The 13,320-nt window shown below is 39.2% G+C and overlaps 1 protein-coding gene across 1 annotated transcript; it reads right to left on the bottom strand.

Moving 5' to 3' along the window:
- Window positions 1-1,368: 1,368 nt before the first annotated feature.
- LOC311148578 (regulator of G-protein signaling 4-like) lies at window positions 1,369-8,945 on the bottom strand. Its single transcript, XM_084185562.1, has 5 exons — window positions 8,778-8,945; window positions 8,411-8,509; window positions 4,470-4,531; window positions 3,299-3,462; window positions 1,369-2,894 (listed from the first exon to the last, which is right to left on the bottom strand). Exons 1-5 carry the CDS (start codon window positions 8,819-8,821, stop codon window positions 2,658-2,660), a joined length of 606 nt encoding a protein of 201 aa, XP_084041688.1. The 5' UTR covers window positions 8,822-8,945; the 3' UTR covers window positions 1,369-2,657.
- Between the last annotated feature and the right edge of the window lie 4,375 nt (window positions 8,946-13,320).

Genomic DNA, 13,320 nt, shown 5'->3' with positions numbered 1-13,320 from the left:
ATAAAAGCTGAAATAAATCTATATCTCTACTATTATTCTGACATTTCACATTCTTAAAATATAGTGGTGATCCTAACTGACCTAAGACAGGGAATTTTTACTAGGATTAAATATCAGGAATTGTGAAAAACAGAGTTTAAATGTATTTGGCTAACGTGTATGTAAACTTCCGATTTCAACTGTGAGTGTTCACGCCCCTGAGTCAATACATGTTAGAATCACATTTGGCAGCATTTACAGCTGTGAGTCTTTCTGGGTCTCTAAGAGCTTTGCACACCTGGATTTTACAATATTTGCCCCTTATTCTTTTGAAAATTGGCCTCATGGTGAAATCCCTGAGCGGTTTCCTTCCTCTCTGGCAACTGAGTTAGGAAGGACGCCTGTATCTTTGTAGTGACTGGGTGTATTGATACACCATCCAAAGTGTAATTCATAACTTCACCATGCTCAAAGGGATATTTAATGTCTGCTTTTTTTTTTTACCGATCTACCAATATGAGCCCTTCTTTGCGAGGCATTGGACAAACTCCCTGGTCTTTGTTGTTGAATCTGTGTTTAAAATTCACTGCTCGACTGAGGGACCTTACAGATAATTGTATGTGTGGGGTACAGAGATGAGGTTGTCATTAAAACATCAAGTTAAACACTATTATTGCACACAGAGTGAGTCCATGCAACTTATTATTTGACTTGTAAAGCACATTTTTACTCCTGAACGTATTTAGGCTTCCCATAACAAAGGGGTTGAATACTGATTGACTCAAGACATTTCTGCTTTTAATTTTTAATTAATTAGATTTTTTCTGTTGAAAAACATAATTCCACTTTGACATAATGGGGTATTGTGTGTAGGTCAGTGACAAAAAATCTAAATGTTATCAACATTACATTCAGGCTGTAACACAACAAAATGTGGTAAATGTCAAGGGGTGTGAATACTTTCTGAAGGCACTGTAGCAAATAGGAGTGGCAATACAGTCTGCTACCATTCTCAATAGTTTCCCATCAAGGTTGTCTATGATTACTGATTGATAACCATAGTTTTTCCACCTCTCCCACAGTAAATTGTCCATTCAAAACAGCAATCCTTCTCTTTCATTATTAGATATTTTATACAAAAATATGATGATTCGCTGTTAATTGTAGTCATTACACTTCTGAGTTTTTCCACTTTACTAGTGAAAGAGTCATTGACATGATTGGCAATATCGAAAGGTTTTGTTATAAATGACCCATTAACTTCAATGAACGATGGAGATGAATTGGGTTTTCTGCCCACGACATCATTTAAGGTACTCCAAAGTATTTTTCCATTGTGTTTTATGTCATTTATCTTTTTTTGGTAATATCATTTATTTGTCTTTTTGTTAAGTTTACAGTATGTCAACCAATCAGCTGAGCAGCCTGACTTGTTTGCCACCTCTTTTGCATTATTTATTTGAACCATACAATTTTTCAATTCATCATCAATCGATCAGGCTCTAACAGTTCTCACAGTTCGTTTCTTACCCGGTGCATGCATGCTTGTCAACAATTGGCAGGAATAATTTAACAAATACTTCCAGTTATATATCTGGATTCACTTCCTCATACACATAAGACACAAGATCTTCAACAAAATAATCCTGAGAATTGTTTTGGTATGATCTCATAAATTACTTTAAGCCCAACCTTTGGCACTTTGGCTTTCCTTGTTATTGCCACAATGTTATGGTGACTACAGCCAATGGAAACTGATATTGCTTTAGAGCAAAGCTCTGCAGCATTAGTGAAGATATGATCAATACAAGTGGATGTCACAGATCCAACACTATTGGTATGCACTCTAGTTGGTTTAGTGACAACCTGGGTCATATTACAGGCACAGTCACAAGCTTCCTTTTGAGAGGACAGCTAGTTGCTAACCAGTCAATGTTCAGGTCACCCAAAAAGTGGGATAGGGATGGATAGAGAGGTAGTTCCTCATTGTTTTTCCCTGTGTTGTGAATCAAAACATCACCTAGTCATGACTTCGTCAGCACGTTAACAGAGGGCAAGTGAGCTACACCTCAGCAGTGCACAAACTAGCCTAAGGTAAATTAACGACAGAAAAACAGAGTCAAACAAAAACATCAGTCAGGTGAAAGGATCTTTTAACGCTGATCCAGACATAGTTATCTTCATTCAGAAATTATCATCTAATTTAACACTCAGTTTGAGGAAGAGCATTTTCAAGCCGGAAAGCATTTTTGGCGTAGATGCATGACTTAGCTTTGAGCCCTTGATGAAAGCCAGACAGAGGGGATACAGGGAGCTGACCAGAATGAAATACCTAAATGCCTGTTTGAATCATTTGACTCTTGTTAGAGCTCTGGAAGATATTCAGTGGAACGAAAGTAGACCCTCACAAAATGAAAATCAGGGGAAAGAGGAGGATATTTCTTCCTGAAAAATCACAACTCTGATAGTTTTCTTCTCTCCCTCTCCAAGCATACCCTCGTCTCAAAAATAAGCAATTTGTGATGTGTGTTGAAATTGTTCTCTTGAACAATGGACAGAAAAAATTCAAACTCACCCACTCATAACAATATGTTTTCTCTTCAAGACCACCTACTCTTTCCCTCACAGATTATGACAGAGTGCTTTAATCGGCAATGTTTCTCTCGCTCCATCTCCGTCTATGCACCACTGTTCTCAGAACAGCCTCTCTTCCCACCCCTCTTCTCCATAGCACTGAGTGGGGTGGTTGTGGACAATGGGGACAGATCCTGGATCAGTTTGGAATAGAGGAACCTTCTGTATGAGTCTTTCTCCATCAAAGTGAAGATCTTCTGCTGGGCTTCGTCGAAACAGAATGGGCCGGCATTAGACAGGTTCTGTCTGGTCTCCTCTCGCGTCGCTGAGTCCAAGTTCACCTGATAGGGAGAGGGAAATGGAGATATATAAGTAATGCAATACAACATGGATACTGTATCAGCAAAAGGTGCCATAAGAAGCGCTATAAAAATCAAAAACGGCAATCCCAAAGGAACAACCACAGGTGCTTTTAGAAAGTGGGAATCATTAAAGAGGAAAAAGAGGATACATCAACAGGATGTATTAAGTGTTATCAGAATCCATGTCAAAAGCACTCATGCAGGATTATTAAAAGCTTTTAATGGAGAAAACCGATGTATTGAAAGAGCCGGGTCATTACTCATAAGTGTATTATGACTACAACAGGTCTGTGTAACAAAGAATACTGCCTTTGAATAAAACCATGTCGGTATAGCAGAGATTACCAAGGGAAGGTTTAAGCCAATTTTTATTTCCATGTTACCTCGTTAAGAGAGTCTGCCTCGATGTACTGGTCATAGATCTGTTTGGCTTTAGCTGCCATCTTTTTTGGAGCTGACGTTTTGTATTCCTCACAAGCTTTCCAGAACTCCATGTTCTCCTGGCTGAACTCTGCCTTCAGGAAGGTAGTGAACACTGTACGGCCAGCTGATAGACAGACAAAGAGAGAGAGAGTGAGGATAGATTAGTCAGGTCAATCTGGGTGCTGGGTTGAGTGATTGATATGAAGCTACACACTATTATGCTCCTAATGAAATGCTCCTAAAGAGAGAAACAGAGAGCACCCCTCTGAAGGGAGTCATGGAGGAAACTGTGGAATGTTTGAGGTCAAGGCTAGGATGGTTCTCAGGAGGCCGTTGCTCCTGCTCTGTGTCCCCACAGAAAGCCTGACACCACAGGGACCATCAGTAAGCTCACACACAAACACACACACACACACACACACACACACACACACACACACACAGAGAGAGAGAGAGGGTGCAGAGCAGCAGGCCCTCAGGGGCCACCAAGCATTGCCTACAGACACGTAGCACATGACCAGAGCATGAGAACACAGCCGAAGAGCCATGTAAAGTCCCCAACAACCCACAGCCAAGTACACTACAGCCCACACAGGCATCATGATAGTCTCTTAAACAGAGAGACAGGGGTCAGAGAGACAAGGGAGAGGGAGATATGATTGTCACTCAAGTTAGAGTGTTTGAAGACATGTAGTCCTGTATTGTGGTGTAACATTAGTGTTGTGGGTTGGTAATAGGTAGTGGCAGAGTTTTGACAGAGGATTAGGAGTTCTACACAAGGGGCAGCAGAGAGCTTCATTCAAATATTTTTTTGTACAACTTTTTAATTCAGTAAACCACCATCCCATTATCGAAGATGTTTTCACATTTGAGCGCATTTGAGCAAGATAGACTCCCCAATTCTACAGTAGTAGGGCGGTAGGTAGCCTAGTGGTTAAGAGCATTGGGCCAGTAACCAAAAGGTCGCTGGTTCGAATCCCCAAGCCGACTAGGTGAAAAATCTGTCAATGTGCCCTTGAGCACTTAACCCTAAATCCTCCTGTATGTTGCTCTGGATAAGAGTGTCTGCTAAATTACATAAATGCAAATGTATGTCCATACAATGCCTCCTTCGATTTGTGACAAACTCACCTTCACTATTCATCAGGTTGTTGAAGGACTGTTTCCATTTCTCTACATCAGTAGGTGAAACTCTAAAACCAGAGAAAGAGCATCATTAATACACCTGTATACTGGGATTAACAATAACCAATATTTCAATCAGACCTGGGTTCAAATACTATTTGAAATATCTCAAATGAAGAGTTTTATTCCAAAACACTATATCCACCAATTTCACATTTGTGTTTTTTCGTCAGAAATGATTGCTCATGGGTACCTTCATGTGTTTGTAAAATATTACTGTTCTCATATTTTTATTCAATAGATTTTAGATGTTTATTAAACTGGGTTTTGTTGTAAAACACTATATATCTATTGTATAGCTGGAATGGAATGTTAATATTCTGTATTTAACTGTGATATGTGGCTGTCTCACCTAGATATCTTAAGATGGATGCACTAACTATAAGTAAGTCACTCTGAAAAAGAGCATCTGCTAAAATACTAAAATGTCAAATGTAAATATTTTTCATATAGATTTCATTTTACTATATTGATTCATAAAAATAAAAATTTATAATATTGATGTCACAAATGTATGATTTATTTATTACATTTGACTGTGTAAAACCTAGCAGTACTACTTATTCCTCCTGAGAGTGAAGCGGATATATAGCATTTTGCAACAAAACATGATTATTTGTCTCTCTGAAATGAAACTATCAAGTGATAGATTTCAAACAAATACGTCTGTCATTGAACAACCAACCCCATAATTAGATGGTGAAAAAACACACCAATCTCTTTTATACGTTTTTTTAAGAATAAAAGCTAATTTGCCAACATTTCTGAAAATGGAATGAAACTCTTCAATTACTTTCACATACATTTCGAAGTAAGTATTCAGATATGATCTATCTTTAAAGACAAGTAGTTGGGTGCACCTCAGCCACGCTCAAGGTCCTAAACAATATTATAACCGCGATCGATAAAAGACAGTACTGCGCAGCCGTCTTCATCGACCTGGCCAAGGCTTTCGAGACTGTCAACCACCGCATTCTTATTGGCAGACTAAATAGCCTTGGTTTCTCAAATGACTGCCTCGCCTGGTTCACCAACTACTTCTCAGATAGAGTTCAACGTGTCAAATCGGAGGGCCTGTTGTCTGGACCTCTGGCAGTCTCTATGGGGGTGCCACAGGGTTCAATTCTTGGGCCGACTATTCTCTGTGTATATCAATGATATTGCTCTTGCTGCTGGTGACGCTCGGATCCACCTCTATGTGGACGACACCATTTCGTATACATCTGGCCCTTCATTGGACACTGTGTTAACAAACCTCCAAACAAGCTTCAATGCCATACAACACTCCTTCCGTAGCCTCCAACTGCTCTTAAACACTAGTAAAACTAAATGCATGCTCTTCAACCGAACGCTGCTTGCACCCGCCCACCCGACTAGAATCACTACTCTCAGCGGGTCTGACCTAGAGTATGTGGACAACTACAAATACCTAGGTGTCTGGTTAGACTGTAAACTCTCCTTCCAGACTCACATTATGCCCTCGTAAAACTGACTATCCTACCGATCCTTGACTTCGGCTATGTCATTTACAAAATAGCTTCCAACACTCTACTCAGCAAATTGGATGTAGTCTATCACAGTGCCATCCGTTTTGTCACCAAAGCCCCATATACTACCCACCATTGTGACGTGTACGCTCTTGTTGGCTGGCCCTCACTACATATTCGTCGCCAAACCCACTGGCTCCAGGTCATCTATAATTTGCTAGGCAAATCCCCGTCTTATCTTAGCTCACTGGTCACCATAGCAACACCCACCCGTAGTCTGCGCTCCAGCAGGTATATCTCACTGGTCATCCCCAAAGCCAAAACCTCCTTTGGCCGCCATTCCTTCCAGTTCTCTGCTGCCAATGACTGGAACGAACTGCAAAAATCTCTGAAGCTGGAGACTCTTATCTCCCTCACTAACTTTAGGCGTCAGTTGTCAGAGCAGCTTACCGATCACTGCACCTGTACACAGCACATCTGTAATTAGCCCATCCAACTACCTCATCCCCATATTGTTATCTATTTTGCTAATTTGTACCCCAGTATCTCTATTTGCACATCATCTTTTGCACATCTATCATTCCATTGTTAATACGAAATTGTAACTATTTTGCACTATGGCCTATTTATTGCCTTACCTCCATAATTTACTACATTCGCACACACTGTATATATATTTTCTGTTGTATTTTTGACTTTATGTTTTGTTTACCCCATATGTAACTCTGTGTTGTTGTTTTTATCGCACTGCTTTTTTTGCCTTGGCCAGGTCGCAGTTGTAAATGAGAACTTGTTCTCAACTGGCTTACCTGGTTAAATAAAGGTGAAATAAAAAAATGTAATAAAAGAAATACTGGAATGTATTTGGAAATACACTTGGAAAGTATTGTCATGTATTTTAAAATAAATACTCAAATACAATTACTCAAATACACTCCCATGCATTTGACCCAGGTATTTGAAAATAGTATTTGAAATAAGTATTTCAAAGTAGGCTATTTCGAGGAAATTAATGGAAAATACTTTCAAATGCTTCCAATAGAAGTAGTTGATTCAGGCCACATTATTGAAAATAATCAAATACACAGCAAATAATTATTTAAAAACACATAATCAAATACAGATGTATTTGAACCCAAGTCGGATTTCAGTACATCCGTTGTGTGTTGATATCCCACAGGTCTTGACCTGCATATTGCTAACAGCCTGTATTTTAATGATACCTGCAGATGTCATATCTACCATCTTACATAATACTCTTTACAACAGGACATTTTCTACTGTATTTTCCATGAGCATCAACCGTAACATATACACCTCTTTGAGTTAATGAGTAACCAAGCATACTAAAATACGTCAATTAAGTATTAAAAGTACAATTTACAGTTTTGATCCATAAGTACAATTATGGAAAAAGTACCCAATTCTCTTACTTGAGTAAAAGTATAGATACCTTAATAGAAAGTTACTCAATTAAAAGTGAAAGTCACCCAGTAAAATACTACTTGAGTAAAAGTCTAAAAGTATTTGGTTCTAAATATACTTAAGTATCAAAAGTACATTTAATTACTAATATATACTTAAGTATCAAAAGTAAAAGTATAAATAATTTCAAATTCCTTATATTAAGCAAAGCAGACAGCAACATTTTTTTGTTTTTAAAATTTACGAACGATGCATTTGTATTTAGTGAGTCTGCCAGATCAGAGGCAGTAGGCATGACCACGTGTGAATTGGACAATTTTCCTGTCCTGCTAAGCATTCATCATGTAACGAGTACTTTTGGGTGTCAGATAAAATGTACATTATTTTCTTTAGGAATGTAGTGAAGTAAAAGTAAAAGTTTAAAAAATAGTAAAGTAAAGTACAGAAACCCCAAAGAAACAACTTAAGTAGTATTTTAAAGTAATTTTACATAAGTACTTTACACCACTGCAATACTGGAAATTGTGAAGACAATTAACGGGTTGCATCTATTTGTTTTCATCGCAAGGGCATTGATTAGATTAGTCCTAATGAAAGGAAAGGTCAGGCTGGAGATTGTCTTTGCTAACTAGTTTAGGGACAGCAGATGTTCCCTAGGGGGAGGACTCCAACACAGCAATTCAACCTGCATTAAAGTTCTTTACCTACGTGCACACTGGTTATTGCCTTGAGAGTATCATTCCCCATGGTGTGGTAAATACATTTCATAGAATCTGAATGCTGTTTTATCTATGATATCTGGTGTGTTGTTCAATATTATGTATGATGATTAGAATCAATTGTTTGTTTGCTGCTCTCATACAACAGGTCTCCCTGGTAAAATAGATCCTTAATATTGATGTCCTTCATAAATAAATGATAAATCAATCAATACATTCAAGGTTAAAATGTTTCAGTATTCTCCTGTAAACTCACCTCTTGGTAGTGTTGGTCTTCTCTTTGATATGTTCCTGGTCTGGTGGAAACTCAGGCTTATGGAGCAGAAAGCCAATCTTGTGCTTGATGTCTTTGGCACTGAGGGAGAAGAGATAGAGTGGTTAGTGTTAGGCTACAGAATGTATAAACATCTAATTAAGACACAGCCATGTGTCCTATTATTATAGCAGAACCAAGATGCCTGGCACACAAGGCTTGTATTCAACATACAATACTGTCTGAAAATCTCCCATTACAGTACAGATATTACATCATTTATTTGTTAGGATTTCACATGTATTACATGTCTGTTACTAGTCTAAAACAACATGCTAACAACCTCAAACAACTAAAATAGCCATCTTACCTTTTCAAACAGGTTGCAGGCAGTGTTGTTAATCCCTTACACATGTTGCCTCTTTGCTAAATCCAAATCAAGGAGAATGATTTGCAGTGGTTTTGAGTGCAGAGGAAAAGGTTGTAATATTATGACTGGTAGTACTCTCAGTAAGTCAGTAGTGCGCTGTGTCTTAGTGAAGCCTCCTCCCACAGTTGGGGTTTTATACAGCTACAGTGCTCAAACGCTGACGAAGAGCCAATCACAGCCCTCACTGGGCTAAGTATGCTCTCTTAATGAGCAGGGAAAAGAGCACAGAACTGGGTAATACAATTCAGCTTCCTTTGATCTACATGCAGGTTAGCAGAAACACACACATACTTCTGCGTACATGTTCAGCCAGCATATGTAGGCATTTAACCTCTGGATGGCTGCCCAGAGCAGAGCAGCCTGTGCAGGAAATGTAATGCAGTGAAAATGGTATGTGGTTGATTGTTGTACATTTTTGCCTTATGGCATCAATCAGAATTGAAAGAGAACTGTTTACTTATGTTGGTTAAACTAACTCCTCAGGTTGAAATACCCAGACCCGTGCAATCGAATTGCGAGCGTGTCTGTGTGTGTCAAAGTGCGTGTGTGTGTGGTCTTTCAAAATCACCCCTGGGCAATGTACAAAAATGTACAACAATCAGCTACATACTAGTTTCACTGCATTACATTTCCTGCACAGGCTGCTCTGTTCTGGGCAGCCATCCAGAGGTTAAATGCCTACATATGCCGGCTAAACAAGTACGCAAAAGTATGTGTGTGTTTCTGCTAACCTGCATGTAGATCAAAGGAAGCTGAGTTTGGGATGTTGATGAAAGGAGAGGGTGAGGGAACATTCTGGGAATATGGAGTTTGAGATGAGAGGAGTTGAAGATTATGTCAATGCCATTTTAAAAGACCACTAAGTAACAGAGGTGGTTTGGTGAAACACACTCGCATGAGGATTAACCTTGCCTGAGACCTGAAGAGATGCACTATCTCCCCGAAGTATATGACAGACGAGAGCTTTGAGGAAATGGACCCTGTGTTACGTCCCTGAAGAGTTCACACTGATATTCACACCTACAGATAGACAGAGAGGACACTGACAATAGCATAATCTCTCTCACACGCCACATGCGCGCACGCACACAGACACACACACAGAAACACACACACATACACAGAAAAACGTTTAATTATATTTTGGTCTAAGGAGTGCTGTTGACAAAGCACAACGTCATCTCTGCTGCATTCATTCTGTTTACTCTCTCTGTTTGTTATGGCCAAAACAAAAGTGAGTAATATCCTAAGCGGAGAGAGAGAATGTTAGATGACAGACAGAAAGGTTGTGTCTGTGGATGATTAGTGATTTAGAGAAGCAGAGGAAACAGAGATGGCAAAACATCTATGCTACCCTGTTCTGCATCCTACATACAGGGGCGATTCCGTGGGAAAGTCAACCTGAGCATATAGAAATAAAGTTAGTCATTTCCAACTAAAGCCATGTTCATAATTATCCTTAAAGTCTATAATAGAAAATTCATGCAATGTCCTACAGTACTTGAATGATTCCTTAAGCAACTCAGACAAAAAAAGACCATGATTTTGGGGGTTTCAAAAAAATTGAATCCATAGAATAGTCCTTTGGAGGAAGGATTGTTGACGTATATTTGACATTTGTTTCTAAAAGCATAATTGAGAAATAATTATTCAAAGTTGTGACATTTTGACCTTACCCAGGCCTCTTTTAAGACTCCCTGATGTTTCATTGGGATGCAAATTGGTGTCATACAGTGAGGGGAAAAAGTATTTGATCCCCTGCTGATTTTGTATGTTTGCCCACTGACAAAGAAATGATCAGTCTATAATTTTAATGAGAGAGAGACAGAATAACAACAAAGAAATCCAGAAAAACGCATGTGAAAAATGTTATAAATTGATTTGCATTTTAATGAGGGAAATAAGTATTTGACCCCTCTGCAAAACATGACTTAGTACTTGGTGGCAAAACCCTTGTTGGCAATCACAGAGGTCAGACGTTTCTTGTAGTTGGCCACCAGGTTTGCACACATCTCAGGAGGGATTTTGTCCCACTCCTCTTTGCAGATATTCTCCAAGTCATTAAGGTTTTGAGGCTGACGTTTGGCAACTCGAAACCTTCAGCTCCCTTCACAGATTTTCTATGGGATTAAGGTCTGAAGACTAGCTAGGCCACTCCAGGACCTTAATGTGCTTCTTCTTGAGCCACTCCTTTGTTGCCTTTGCCGTGTGTTTTGGGTCATTGTCATGCTGGAATACCCATCCACGACCCATTTTCAATGCCCTGGCTGAGAGAAGGAGGTTCTCACCCAAGATTTGACGGTACATGGCCCCGTCCATCGTCCCTTTGATGCAGTGAATTTGTCCTGTCCCCTTAGCAGAAAAACACCCCCAAAGCATAATGTTTCCACCTCCATGTTTGACGGTGGGGATGGTGTTCTTGGGGTCATAGGCAGCATTCCTCCTCCTCCAAACAAGGCGAGTTGAGTTGATGCCAAAGAGCTCGATTTTGGTCTCATCTGACCACAACACTTTCACCCAGTTCTCCTCTGAATCATTCAGATGTTCATTGGCAAACTTCAGACGGGCATGTATATGTGCTTTCTTGAGCAGGGGGACCTTGCGGGCGCTGCAGGATTTCAGTCCTTCACGGCGTAGTGTGTTACCAATTGTTTTCTTGGTGACTATGGTCCCAGCTGCCTTGAGATCATTGACAAGATCCTCACGTGTAGTTCTGGGCTGATTCCTCACGGTTCTCACGATCATTGCAACTCCACGAGGTGAGATCTTGCATGGAGCCCCAGGCCGAGGGACATTGACAGTTATTTTGTTTTTCTTCCATTTGCGAATAATCGCACCAACTGTTGTCACCTTCTCACCAAGCTGCTTGGCAATGGTCTTGTATCCCATTCCAGCCTTGTGTGGGTCTACAATCTTGTCCCTGACATCCTTGGAGAGCTCTTTGGTCTTGGCCGTGGTAGAGAGTTTGGAATCTGATTGATTGATTGCTTCTGTGGACAGATGTCTTTTATACAGGTAACAAGCTGAGATTAGGAGCACTCCCTTTAAGAGTGTGCTCCTAATCTCAGCTCGTTACCTGTATAAAAGACACCTGGGAGCCAGAAATCTTTCTGATTGAGAGGGGGTCAAATACTTATTTCCCTCATTAAAATGCAAATCAATTTATAACATTTTTGACATTCGTTTTTCTGGATTTTTTTGTTGTTATTCTATCTCTCACTGTTCAAATAAACCTACCATTAAAATTATAGACTGATCATTTCTTTGTCAGTGGGCAAACGTACAAAATCAGCAGGGGATCAAATACTTTTTTCCCTCACTGTATGAAGCTTTACTGCTTGCTCTGTAATATGAGTAGTATTTGCATATATATTTTATTGTTATTATATTAATTTCGGAATATTGGAAAATATAAATATGAATATAGAAAAAATACCATTTTAGATTCAGCAAATGTTTCTATATATTTTTTTTTGTTGCATAATATACTCTACGGCATATCAAAATTATGGCCCATTTTATACAGAGAAAACAGCATAGTAGGCAATGTAACCAAACACAGCAATCATTTTACTTGTATCATTGCACATCCTGCAAATCACCAGATGAGGGTGACCCTTTTTAATCAATTTTCACATTCACTTTGTTGGCAATGCTTACCAATTGGATCATAACTCTAAAAGCAGCAGAGATCCCACTCTGGAACTTTGATATGCCTGTAGAGTATATTATGTTCAACAATATATTGAAAAATTAGCTAAATAAAAAATTGTCTATTATCAATATTTATATATCAATATTTACAAAGTTATTGAAATCAAAACACTACTCAAATTACAGAGCAAGTGGTAAAACGTCATATAACATCAATGTTTGCTTTGTAGCACCTACAGATGAAACAATATGGAGTCTTAAAGGAGGCCTGGTTAAGGCCAAAATGTCATAAATGTGCCAACTTGAAAACATTATTTCTCAATTTTGCTTTTAGATACTGTGAGGGAAAAATCCTGTATAACCTCTTTAAGCTTGTATAGCAGAGACAATGTAATGAAGAATTACTTTAATAGTTCTTAATGCTAAGCTTATGTTATGTGCATGCGCTGTATTAAACCTATTTTTAATAATATGTTTGCTCATGTAAGAGGAAGCCAGTATTTTTCATTTTTGTCTGTGTGCTGCTTGGTCACACGGCCAAAGACAAAGAGCCTCTGAGAGTGACCACAGTTTTTTTGGTCCATCCTGTTCTTTTCCTATCTTTCAAGGGCACAGCTGTGTGGAGAAATGAAGAGAACAGAGGCTATCCTGAGCAGTAGTGACAATTATATCAGCAGAAAGGAGTAACAAAACTGTCGTTATCACTTGTTTGTGCGCTATGTTCCCACCATGATCTCACACACCTGCTAAACTGCACATACACAAATGAGATTGTATCTTTCTATAAAAACTGAGACCCGACCCTGGTCGTCGGGCTCTCAACGAATCA

The sequence above is a fragment of the Coregonus lavaretus genome, assembly GCF_964263955.1.
Source record: "Coregonus lavaretus genome assembly, chromosome: 21".
Lineage (NCBI taxonomy): Eukaryota > Metazoa > Chordata > Actinopteri > Salmoniformes > Salmonidae > Coregonus > Coregonus lavaretus.
This window is presented reverse-complemented; position numbering and strand designations above follow the sequence as displayed.

Excerpts from the sequence above, each read along its gene's own strand:
- LOC311148578 (XM_084185562.1), bottom strand. The coding sequence starts at position 8,821 with ATGTGTAAGGGATTAACAACACTGCCTGCAACCTGTTTGAAAAG. Across the intron at positions 8,510-8,777 it reads CCTGCAACCTGTTTGAAAAG|TGCCAAAGACATCAAGCACA; the intron begins GTAAGATGGCTA and ends CTTCTCCCTCAG. Across the intron at positions 4,532-8,410 it reads AAGACCAACACTACCAAGAG|AGTTTCACCTACTGATGTAG; the intron begins GTGAGTTTACAG and ends CTCTGGTTTTAG.